This window comes from Rattus norvegicus, chromosome 1 (genome assembly GCF_021556685.1).
Source record: "Rattus norvegicus strain SHRSP/BbbUtx chromosome 1, alternate assembly SHRSP_T2T, whole genome shotgun sequence".
Taxonomy (NCBI): Eukaryota; Metazoa; Chordata; class Mammalia; order Rodentia; family Muridae; genus Rattus; species Rattus norvegicus.
In genome coordinates, this window is record NC_141534.1 from 202,828,195 (window position 1) to 202,841,065 (window position 12,871).

Genomic DNA, 12,871 nt, shown 5'->3' on the forward strand with positions numbered 1-12,871 from the left:
AACCAACAACAACAACAACAAAACAAAAAACAAGCTACACCATTGCCAAGAACTGAGTATATCAACCCCCAAATAAAAAGATTTGCCTATAAAACCCAAAGTTAAGAACTCAAGGTCCCTAATAAGAAAACACTGCCATGCCACCTCAACTCACCCTTGGTGCTAGTGACTCCCGGCCACACACATTGGGAGAATGCTGCTTTTGACTATCATCCATCGTCCCCAAGCTTTTTACATCATTGGGGTTCAGGAAATAATGCTGAAGAGTTAACTCTAAATTCATAGCCATTTGGACAACATTAATGTGTCACATGACCACAAGGGAGCTCCATCCTCAGGACCCAACTTTGTTCTGGGAGAGAAAAGATTTGTAAATTGCTTTTACATAGTTTTGCTTATTTGTTTTTGGTTTTGTTTGTTTTTTGGTGGGCAGGAAGGGGACAGGATCTCGCTACGTGGCCCAGGCTGTCCTTAAAGGCACTGAGATCCAACCTGCCTCAGCCTCCCAGAGTGCTGGGATTAAAGGTGTGCACTACTAACACAGAGCTTTTCCAAGTATTTGCAAGAGATTCCCTCTTGAGAATGGCGTCACAGCAGGGAGAGGGGATGTTGAATAAGCAAGTCCAGCTCTTTTACTAGCCCATTTTTCCCCCTGTGAAATCTACTACTTCCTAAGGGTACATGTTTTGTAGCTGGACCAAAATGTCACAAACAAACATACTCCCATTTCACCCGACACTGGCTTCCGAGATTCTAGACTGTAGATGGGACTTTGAAGGAAGCTAAGAAGAAATAAACAAGATGTGACAAGTCCCGTTTTACAATGTGACCTAATCAGAGAGTAGGATTCTGTATTGCAGAGTACGATCAATTCAATCCTCATGCTAATTATTTTTTTTTCCAAAAGATTCAAATCGTTCCAAGTAAATTCACTTTAAGGATTAGAAAGGGACCTAGGGAAACAAACTTCATAAGCAGTAGCCCTGTGCCACCTTCATGTTGGCAAAGCTAATTAGATATATTGGTGAGGCATTGCTCTAGGGAGCATAATAAAGCTTAATGTAGGCAGAATGCTCACATCAGCCCTGTGTCTAACAGGGCTCATTCCCAATAGCCTCATCCCCTTCTACCTATTGTGTTCGGGTTTTGTTTTGTTTCCCATTAAAACAGAAATGCCTCATCCTACCCATGAGCCTGTTTCTTGGTTATCTTCCCTTTCTTTTCTCTTCCCTAACTGTCCACCCCTTGGCACTCTGACCAAGGCACTAGGCACTAAATCAGCATTCAATGCTCAGGATTGCTCTAGCCAAGTCCTTCAACACTTTTGTTCTTGGCATGGGTCATGGCTACAAACCCAGAGTTTGGGTGTTTTGTAAAGAGGCTGTCATTGGCTCAATATCTTGGAGGCAAGAGATTTCAAGGGCATGAGGCTAGTGTTTTTCAGCTTCTTCTGAGAGTTTTGTGCTGTATAACACCACGGTAGCGTGGAGGGAAAGCAAGGAGTACAGAGAGGAAGTGTTCATAAGAGAGAGAAATAGAGGCAGACTTGCTTTATAAGTACATACCCTTCCTATGACTAATCTATTCTTGGAGACCTAACTCTGTCCTGTGCAATCTCTCTCATCCCAAGAGATCTGACTCACTCCCTCAAGACCTATCCCAATCTTGAGTGAACCAACCCAATCTCTTGAAAGACATTTGCCAATTCCTAAGGGTAGTATTCTCAGATAGAGCCACATCTAGTTTACTAGATCTCTTAATGGCTGCCATCTTTCTGTCCTATTACCTTGGAGACCAAAGTTGAAGAGCATGGACCTTTGGGGACAAGAGTGTCCAAATCACAGCACTCTATCTCCTTGTCCTTTGGAACTCCATTCTAGGTTTGCTTCTGCCTCTTCAGCCTGTTTCCTTGTCTGGTTTAGACTCCTGCACTGACATATCAATATGCCAGCCCCACCTCCCTTCAAACTCAGGCTTAAATCCTTATTCTCCCCTTAGGAAAGCGTTTTTCAGATTCTAGATTTTCATTGTTTTGTGGGCCAGACTTAATAAATGGACTATTGCATATGTTCTGTGAGTTCACCTGCCATAACAGTGGGCATAAAGGAAGTTACAATCCCTTGTCTAGTAGTTATGGAAGCCATGGGTTTGAAGTCAGGATGGTGATGGTGTAGATCCCTCTACTGGGAGCTGTTCTGTTGACTTTAAGTAGACATCCCCAGACCTTAGCATTCCCTAACCTGTTTTTTTCAGTCTCTGCTTTTCTCTAGATTAGGTTCTTTTTAAGTCTTCCTGTATATCTGTGAGTCTTGATGTGCCTTCCTCATAGGCCTCACTCTACTCCAGTGTGACTTCATCACACCTAGGTTACATTGTACAGACCCTATTTCCAGGTGAGGTCACATAGACAGGCATCATATGTGTAAGATATGCAGATACTCTGTATGATTATGGGATCGAAGTCTATCTCCCCTGTCATGGTGTATATCTCCTGAAGCCTGTGGGTCTTGTTGGAGTTCTCTATAAGTGATGGCTAAATGAATCAGCCTAATGGCCCTTTCCACCATGACCAACATACTGTGGTTAAGGCAAGCCCTTTAAATTATAGCATCTCCTCACTAGAGTGCTGGCTGAGACAGAGTGCGTACTACCTTGCTCTCAACATTCAGAACCACCTCAAGGTAAGCATCAAGAGTTGTTTCCCTGTACCATGGAAAAATAGGGGTCAAGTAGTTGCCCAGCTTTGGCTATACTTGGGTTCTGGTTGGCTTTACCCCTTTCGAGGCTAATACTAGATGTCCTTTCCTCCTCTTGTATTAAAGATGCAGGAATTCAGGTACTGGCATTAGGACTGGATATAGGAGCATAGGACTTCCTGGACTGGGGAAAGTCTCCCTTCCAAGTCACCTTTCCTATGTTCACTTGGTGGGTGGACACACAGGATGCGGCCACTTCAGTTCTATATGCTTATGACTTAGCAGAGTTTGGCTCGTCTGCTTAGCACCATGAGTCCTGGGTTCCTCATTGGAAGAGTGACTATGATATGAAAAGGAAGCATTTTGGATAAAGACACAACAGCCAGTCCCAGGAGTGTGTGCAGTGCGGGGAACAATGTGGGCTTGTGATCTAAGGACTTGGACTCCCTTCTCTTTGCCCTGTAGCCTAAGCCAAGTCATCCAGCTCCCTCCACCCCCAGGCTTGGGGCAGCTCCCTGACGCTGTGCCGTGAGAAAGCCACTCAACTGTGATCTCTAGGGCTGCCCCTGGCTCCGAGGTCTGTCTCCAGGAAATGAGCTCCAGTCAGACACTCTCAATTATCGTCATATTTTTTTTTCAAGAGAAGAAGGTAGAAGTGCTCCCCGCAAACCCTCTTGAGGTCTGGTGACAACTGCTACTCTGCTGGGAATTACTAGGAAGCTAGTACAGATTCATCAGATCTGCTGTCCCATTAAATGCAGAGGAGGGATCAAGCCCAGTCTGCTGCCAGGGAACTCCAGTCCTTCCCTCCACCATGTGACTCCCTCCTTCTTGCCTGGGTCTGCAGGCATCTAGACTCACTTGGCTTTTAAACAATATTTCTGTCTCCTTGTGCTATAAGCCTGGCTCTCCCAAGAATCACCCCTTCTGATCATTGCCAATGCCCTGGTTCTCAAATACCGTCATGTCCAATCGTTGCCTGAACCGGAAAAGCAGACATGAGAGTGGAAACCCACGGTGCTTGCCCTTCTTCAGTGAGGGAGAGGCTTTGTGCTGGCCAGCAGCAACAGTACTCCTAATTTCCTCAGCAGCTGGAGAAAGGCAGGTCACCACCCAGAATCACAAATGTTAAACCTGCTGCTGGCAAAATGAGTCCCAGGGCTTCCATTGCACTATTAGAACTGTAATCAGTAGAGAACCGGAGAGGAAGAGCAAACACCTTGAGTCAAGGGCAAAGGAACAGAGACATCCATGAAGCCTACTACTAGGTATTCCTGTGTTTTACGAAAGAATTACTCCTTTAGCCTGGATTCAAGACGTTCAAAGCCAGAGTTAACGATACTGCTTTTTGATGCCATTGGCTCCATTGGTGGATTGAGGGTAAACATACATCATAGGGGCTGGGGAACGTTGGGTGTTTGCGCTCTGTGGCCTCAGCTGAAAGTGACTTGTCCATTAACCTCAGAGCAAAAGTCAGGGCTGGGTCCGAATGCCAAGTTGCCAGGTTGCCATGCTGCCAACTCCATCTTGCCCAGGTCCAGGTGGCTTTGGCTGTTGAGAAACCTCAAAATCATGCACTTCTTAATGTGTTCAGATCTCCAAACAATAAATTGATTTGAAGGGGGAGTTAAGCCTGGAAGAGTGTCTCTGTTACTCATGACCTCATACCTGCTTGCTGGTGGTATGTCTTCACTGCCTAGAACAAGCCTCCCATCCCTGTGGCCCTGGCAGTGGATCCACCACTGACTGTGATCCCCTGGTTTACAGAGAATACCTGAGTCAGCGCTCACTGGCTTGCTGGCCGAGTCTCTAAGTCCCAGCTTGTAGTAGCTGACTTTCCAGTTCTGTTTCTCCACTCACACCTGGATGTTCTATGCTCCCTGGCATCCAGTATATCCATACATGTATATATTCACACATACATCATGTATAAACATATATATGCATATAACATATGCATATAATGCATATAAAAGCATGCAAAGTGTGTTGTTATACACCCTCAATATCCTTTCCCAAGACCCCTCCTTTCATGCCTTTCTTACCCCCAGTTCAGTCCCCCTTCTATTTTTATGCCACATCTTTCATTCACTCTCATTTTCCCTCCCTTTAGACCTCATCCCCTCCTTATATCCCCCTTTCTACTTTCTTTATATATGTATATACTTTCACATATATATACACATGTATATGAACCCATGTATATACATACATGCATATGTATATGTACATGCCAGATCTCACATAGAGAAAGTGCATGTAGCTTGGATTATATATTTTCTCTGGTTGAGATGAACATGCCAGGGTAACCCTCCTGCTGTGAGTGACAGACAGGTGCTTAGGTGCGAGAGACTTTAATAAGGTGGCAGCCAGCTGGGGGTTGTTGATTTAGCAGCCAGGGCTGCTTGCCTGGAGAGCCAGGACACCATCATCTGTGATCAGCTTTCCTTGGCGCCTCAGCTGCCACACGGAAGAACGGAGCAAGCCTGACGACGCAGCTGCTCGGCTGCAATGCTGTATGATAATTTTGCAAATTATTATTTTTAATATAATCAGCTTTTTCCTTAGGCACTAAGAGAAAAAAGTTAAATTGCTCACAAGCTAATAAAGGTTTATCTTCCGAAGCATCAAATTCTGTTTACTCATGAAACGCACACCTCCTCTTTTCGCCCACCGGGAGGAAAATTAGCATTTATTTTCCCAGATAAACAAAAACTGGTGGAATGTTTGTTGACATATTTGGGTATTAAGCTCTTGCTTACATTTAAAATGATATAGAAGAATGGGGGAAATTTGGAAGCTGCCTTCCCCAACTCTTGGGTTTTATTTTCCTGTGGGGAAACTGCTGCTCGGTGGGTAGAATGCTATTGGGTGCCTGCCTGGATGTGTCAACAGCAACGTGCATGGAAGTCAAACTCCCTGAGGCCCAGGACTGAAGAACACAAGACGGGCTGTTCTTCACAGCTTCTCCATGTTCCCTCAGGGACGCTCTGTCATCCAGGATGAGCCCCATCCCCACCTGGAGCTCTCCTAGAAGTCCCGCTGGTGGCAGGTGGCAGATGTCATTGGAACTGTAACACAGCCTTCATCAAAGTCCATGATGGAAGCCCAGAGTTTGATTTCCAGAAGCTCTAGAGACTGTCATTGCCTCTCTCTTCTTTCTAGGTATGGAGACATGAGGAGGCAGATTGGCTTTGAGATCAGAGACATGTGGTACAACTTGGGTGAGTAGCTGGACATCATCTTGGGGATGGGGTGAGCACCTTGAGTCCTCTTTGTGTTGTGCCATCGACCCCATTTTTCAGTTTTGGGGTGTGTGTGTGTGTGTGTGTGTGTGTGTGTGTGTGTATGCACTTATGTGTACATATGGAAGCCACGGTTCAACCTTTGCTCCTGAGGAACTGTCCAATGGTTTGTAGAGTAGGATCTCATTGGTCTGAGCTTGCCAAGTTGACTAGCTGGCTGACTCATTGGGCCCTAGGGATCCACTCGTTTCTGCCTCCCCAGGACTAGGGTGACAAGTATGAGCCCCTCACTCAGCCTTCTTTTATATGGGCTCTGGCATTGAACGCAGGTCCTCCTGGTTACATGGCAGCTTCTTTAACAACCGAGCTATCTTCCCAGCCCCTTTGATGTATCTCAAAGACCTCAGTTGTTTCTGTGAGCAGGATAGCAGTCACTGCTTCTTCCAGAGTTCCTTTTTTCAGTAAGGAAAACAGATTAAAGAGAGGAGAAAAGCATCTTCCAGTGGCAAATAAGGAAATCTAGAAAGTGTCCTCTGGCATCAGGCTGGCACATAGCATGGGCTGCCACTGCTCCTAAGTACTGCTTCACTTCCATTTATGTCTGCTCCCAGTCAGTTACCGGGCTGACATTTGCTCATGTGTTCAGTTGAGCAGAATCTACCTTCTAACAGGTTTATACACCCACCCAAAATCTACATGTGCTTACCCTGCCACCAGATGGCGGTAGCACCGTGTGCTGCCATGATCAAAGCCACGAGAGATCTGTTTAATGATTACAAATACAAACTCCTCCAGGGATCAATTCGTTTACTCAATGTTTCCACTACATTTCATCATAAGCAATAAGAAATTCTCTAATAAAAAACCATCTATTAAAATCGTAACGAAGGGTCAGCAAGATGACAATGGCTAAAGGAACTTGCCAACAAGCCTGAATTAGATCCTGAGATTCACAGGGGTTGAAAGAGAGAATCAGCCCCTGCTATGCTAAGTTTTCCTCTGTCTCTGGTCACACACACACACACACACACACACACACACACACACACACACACACACAAATGGGAGCTGGAAAGATGGCTCAGTGGTTAAGAACATTGGCTAATCTTCCAAAGGACCTTGTAATTCCCAGCACCACATGATGCTTCACAACTATGTAAAATTCCAGATCTCCTGTCCTCTTCAGGCACCATGTGCTGTGCCTGTGGCACATAGATGCTCATGCAGGCAAAATACTCATATGCATAAAACAAAAAATTAAAGATAAATAATTGCAATAAAATTAGTTTTTAAAACCAACAAGATGCATTTTTCTGCATAGATAATTTGTTAAAGATATTAGTAAGCATCTAGAATATCTGTCTTTAATGTTCCTATTGGAAGCCTGCTCATTATACTAGGTCCTATTGCTATCTTCCTTCTGCACTCATACTTTATATCAAGTGTTCTGGACCACGGAGGAGTTGCACGGGGTTCAGTATAGTGTTCTATAGGTGACATTATTCTATAGACAATATTACTCTATAGGTTATAACTCTATAGGTGATATTGTTCTATAAGCGATATTACTCTAGACTGAGAGTATAAGCACTTCACTTGAGGCTTCAGCTCAGCTCCTACGCACAGAGCTGCAGGGTACAGTTCACTGGTAGAAGTGCAGAGCTGTCAAGGAAGCTGTGTCTACTGTAGCCACCCGGAGCATACAGAACCTGCACCATCCCATGTATATTACATATCATACTTGGATCAGGTTGAGGACCCTTTAGGGACACTCCATAGGATTTTAACAAGATCCCAGCAACCTATGTATGGAGAGCAGAGTAAGTCCTGGTTCTTGGGCATTTCAACCTGCTGATCTCTGTAACATGAACCCCACAGGAACCATACTGCCCTTCCTGACTTTCTACCCTCTCTGGGTGGCATAGGAACCCAGGGATTGAGTGGGTAGTTTGCTAAGTCATGTTGAGTTTTCTTCCTCCACTGCCCTGCCTCTGTCACCGTTTGTCATATGACAAGGTTTTTCTCTGTTTCCCTGACTCAGCAGTCCAGTTTATTATGGAAACTGGGCAGAATTTGTCAGAAGACTTCCATTCCAGACACCTAACAATCTTATAACATGTACAAAGGATGATCTCAGTAGTGAGAGTCTGCATCTGTGTGAACAGGGAAGGGGGCCATCCATGGGTAATCTTAACCAATTTTTTCTGTTCTCCTTCTCAAAAGTCACATCCTAAAAGATACATTTGTCACTTGACCCAGACAGCCTGATGTCCAGACTAACGCGAGACAAGAAACAATGTGGTACCTATGAGAAAGAGAGTGATGAGGGGCAAAAGGACCATGACACAGACAGCTTACAGGGACACCTTGGTTTTCCACTGAATGGCAGGTTCTCTAGCTCCCCTTAGGTCCAGCCTTCACAAAGGAGATGACATGAGCTCCACTCCACTTGCCAGGCTGCACTGTTCCTTTGGCTCCTCTGGGTGTAGGCTTGCATGCATGAGGACTCAGTCCAAAGGACTACAAAAGAAGAGAAGAGAATGAGATACTGAGCTCACCGAGCAGAGGACTGAGGGATCAGTGTATAATGAGTGCCCGTTTCTTCCCTGATAAACAGTGCCTGCTGTCCCAGGCATCTCCAGCATCTTGGTGTGCTCCTCTAGGGACAGGGTCACCAGTCGGAATCAAAGGGACTGATCTCTGGTACCAGGTATTATTCAGAGATTGTCCTAACTGATGGATTAATGAGTCTTCTTGCCTTTCTGATATTTGTGTTTTAATTTTTTTTTGTAACAACCACAGTATGTTTCTCGGCTTTACATTTTATATGCTTACCCTGATCTTTGTACTTTTTAAAAAATTTTATCATACTATTTTAATTATACGATAATTTTTATTATTCGGGTTTGTTGTTTTATACATCTATGTGATTTTTGAAATATTCACACCCCCCATTGTTCCCTTTGTCTCCTCTTATTTCTACTAACTCCCCTTTGCTCCCCCCTTCATCCCCATATTTTCTTTTGGGGGGGGTCCCTCAGTGAGTTTCATTAAGGCTCTTCCCAAGCGTGAGTGAGGGTTACGTCCAGAAGCATGTGCTCCTTGCCCTTAGCTGTATCCCTGAAGATATTTCATCCTCCTCTAGCAACCAAACTATACGTTCCTTTTTAAGTATAGTCAGTGATGCCTCTGAAGCTCCAGAGGTTGACCTTGGGCCTGGCCCCACCTCTTTTCCATGCCAGTTGCCATGACTGCCAGGAAGGAAGGGAAGATGGGCTTCAGGAAGAGCGAGGTTTTCCACAGTGCCTCCTCGGGAACCCGCAGCCTCGGGTGTGTGCTCAGACTTTACTGTTCCATCCCAGAGTAGCGAACTCTCTTGCCAGTGTCTGTCATTATTCTCTAAGCAAGATGACAATAATAACAGAGATTTTGATCCACCTTACCGAGAAGGAAGCTAACTGAGGGGAACCCCGTCCCCCATCCTGTCACTCACTAACGTGAATGTGTAACTAACACCCGGGTGTTTCAAAGCTTGCTTGTCAGCAGTGAACATCAATTTGGGCGTGAGAACACAAAGAAGATCAAAGGGAAGCCATGACCTTGACCAATTTAAAAGCAAAGATTTGTGATCTGCAAGAAGGAACTGCCAGGGTTAGATTCCTGCTAGGCAAATAACTGAGAGTTTTATGGGCTTTTATTTGGGGGTTTGTTGTTGCTGTTGTTTTGTTTAGTTTTGTTTTGTTCTGTTTTGACAAATAATAAGTCCTTTGCTCCTCCTGGAATCTTCTCCAAGCAGACCCTAAGAACAGCTCTGTGGGGTCACCATGATCAGCAAGGACACTTCCTGCTATGGGTCTCCAGGGTTCAGTCCTACCAGCCAATGGCACTGTGCAGGCTGCTGCCCTCCAAACTCCCGGCAGCCCATCATGATTTCCCAGGACATACACAGCCTCTTTTCCACATAGCTTCCTGTTTCCTTTTTCTTTTTCTTTTTTTTTCCAGTGGGCTCAGGTTTGGGAATATGTTGGCAGGCACATGCAGCCAGTTCTGCCAAGAAAATAAAAATAGAAGTCGGATCAGATGTGTTCCTCACCTTGGAATTAGTCACCTGTCACTCCACCAGTGCTGTTTGTGGTCTTTGGGGAGGAAGGGGTGTCTCACACAGAGGTGCCCAGTAGCCCCAGGACACAGATCAGAGTCTCTTTGCTCAGTGTGGTATAAGTGCAGACCCAGGCCTACTGGGTGAGACAGGGCAACAAACCCTTTCCTTGGCAGAACCCAGCATGTCAAAGAGAAAGTCAAAAGCGTACTCTTTCAAAAGAGAAGTGGAGAAAGTGTGTTCGTTTACTGAACTCTCCAGTTATTTATGAGTGCAGCTCGGAGACGGCCTACGGAGCCACCTCGTCCCCCTCTCTCCTGGTTCTATCATCTGCTCTTGTTTATTACATCCAGCTCTCGGGAACCAGCGCATGCTCCCTAATTCCATCTGGCTGAAACAAAAATGCTCACAGCGAGACCTTTCTTTGACCTTATTTGGTTTTGGCTATTCTTCATGCGGGGATTCCCTTCACCCTACTTTTTGGGAATGTGCAAACTGACTGCTTTTCACTAAACCCAGATACTGCACCATCGACCCTAGCTGGAGGGGATGGGAGGTTCTCAGTCTTGTGGTGCTTGGGTGTGCACAAGTTTCCTACAGTAAGACCCTGTTCAGTCACTGGATTCCTGAGCGTCAGTAGTGTCAAGGTGAAAGCCTGCCTTTCAGAGGAAACTAGGTGCCATTCTCAGAGGACTTAGTGCTACATCCCGTCACTAGAATAGACACTCCAGGCAGGTCTTGAGGGGTTGGGGGGAATAGAGAATACAACTAGGGAACCTAAGAAAAATCTTTTACTTTGCACCATGGCTATTAGAGTTTCAGTTACTTTTCTGTTGCTCTGATAAAGCACAGTGACCAAAGAGAGCAACTTATAGAAGAAAGGATCTGTGTCACCTTAAGATTCCAAGAAGGGGGGGGGGGAGAGCCCCAAATGGAAAGGAGGCGTGGTGGTGGCAGGCTGCTGGAGCAGGAAGCTGAGACAGCATATTCTCAGGAAGCAGAGAAAGGAAACTGGAAGTGGAGCAAGGCCAGAAACTCTCAAGGCCCACCTCCAGTGACACTTCCTCCATCAAGGCTGCACCTCCCGAAGGTTCGATAACCTTCCCAGACACAGCCGTTGACGTGGGACCAAGTGTTCAAAAACCCGAGCTATGGGAATCTGTCTCATTCAAACCACCACAGTCATCCTCTTCTGCCTTGTTCTCCAAAGGCAAAGAAAACTGCAGGAGTCTCCTTGACCCTCGTTGACCCACATTCAGGTCTATCATTAGACTTCAGCCAGCTGTGGGTCAGTGGAAACCCAAAATATGGAAGTGCAAAATAATTAAATTGATCCGAGCATCCAAGAGCCCTGCCCACCTTACTAACTCAGGGACTGTGGATTTGTGACAGTTTCATCCCCAGGGCCAGTACAGCTCAAAGGTCTCAGGCTACTCCAGCCAGGTGTGTTTTCTGTACCAAAAGGAAGAGCGGTGATCCCTGGACACAAAGCTCCTATTTTCTTGTAGCTTAGTTTTCCAATGGCTGCCCTGGCAACCATTTGCTCTGCTGTGTATGTTCCTCCCAGCTTGGAACAATAAAAGCCACGAGTGACAGACAGAACTCTATGACACTGAAATTACAGCTGATGAACAACTTGCTGTCATGATCTCCTGCTTTCTGAAGCATTGGCTCTGACATCTTCTAGGCATAATAGAAGGAAAATGTCACCTGAGAAATGGAACATAATGGCATTTTCAGGGGACCACTTTGAGGCACTTGCATACCTCTCAGAAGTGTTAAGCATTAAGGGAAATGGGCAGAATCACACCATTGTCGCTTCAGACAAGATATTATCTATTTAGCAAAGGTTGAAAATTTGGATTCTAATTAAATTCAGGTTCCTTTTCAGAGATTACATTTTGTACCTGTGTCCACTCAGTAAAAAACATCTTTTGGCTTATGAGAGAACACTCTACTTTCTTATGTATGGTTATTTATAATAGACACATTCGCTTAATGACTCTCTTGACAGAAATCTGCATTTGTTGAGCTATAAAGAAAACCAAATTCTGTATTGTGTTTCCTGATTGTGTCAAAGTATTAATAAGATTAATTAACTCTGCTAGTGTTAATAAGAAAATGTCACAAATAATTCAGTCAGGCGTATCATTTCTCATGCCCCCTCCTGTTATGTGCTGGAATGAGACAGTGCTAGTTAGAGTGCAGTGGCTTGAAGAGAAAGTGTGCATTCTGCAACAAAGGATGAGAGACTGCTACCTGGGAGCACTGCCCCTGCCTCATCATGTCCCCTCAGGAAGCTGGTGTATTACAGAACTGTTTGTGTGTGTGTGTGTGTGTGTGTGTGTGTGTGTGTGTGTGTTAGAATGGCTTACAGACTGTAGTCCAAGTAATCCTACAATGGCTATCTCAGGACATAAAGGCCAAGAATCCCATAATTGTTCAGTCCATGAAAGTAGGTGTCTAAACAGTCCCATAAGTTGTGCTGGCATCCCAGGGAGGACATAGAAAGCTATTGCTTGTCAATCTATGCTGGAATCCCAAATAAGTAGGTTCTATTACCAACAGAGTAATGCTCCAGCAACTGGATGGATGAACTTGCCAGCAAGAGTGAGGGCAGGCAGGCAAAAGCAAAAGCTTCCTCCTTTTGCATATATATATATATATATATATATATATATATATATATATGTGTGTGTGTGTGTGTGTGTATGTATGTATGTATGTATATATATGTATGTATATGTATATATATGTATGTGTATATATATATGTATGTACATATATATATACACACACACTCTTTGGTATAACCCAGAATTAGGCTGGGA

At 44.9% G+C, this 12,871-nt stretch overlaps 1 protein-coding gene across 2 annotated transcripts in view; it reads left to right on the plus strand.

Annotated features, from left to right (window-relative positions):
* The window catches only part of Dock1 (dedicator of cyto-kinesis 1), a 509,283-nt gene that overhangs the window by 418,649 nt on the left and 77,763 nt on the right, over positions 1 to 12,871 (plus strand). For both annotated transcript variants that reach the window (NM_001143858.1, XM_087561118.1), the window contains 1 exon segment: positions 5,862 to 5,920. In NM_001143858.1, the coding sequence (NP_001137330.1) occupies positions 5,862 to 5,920 (59 nt within the window).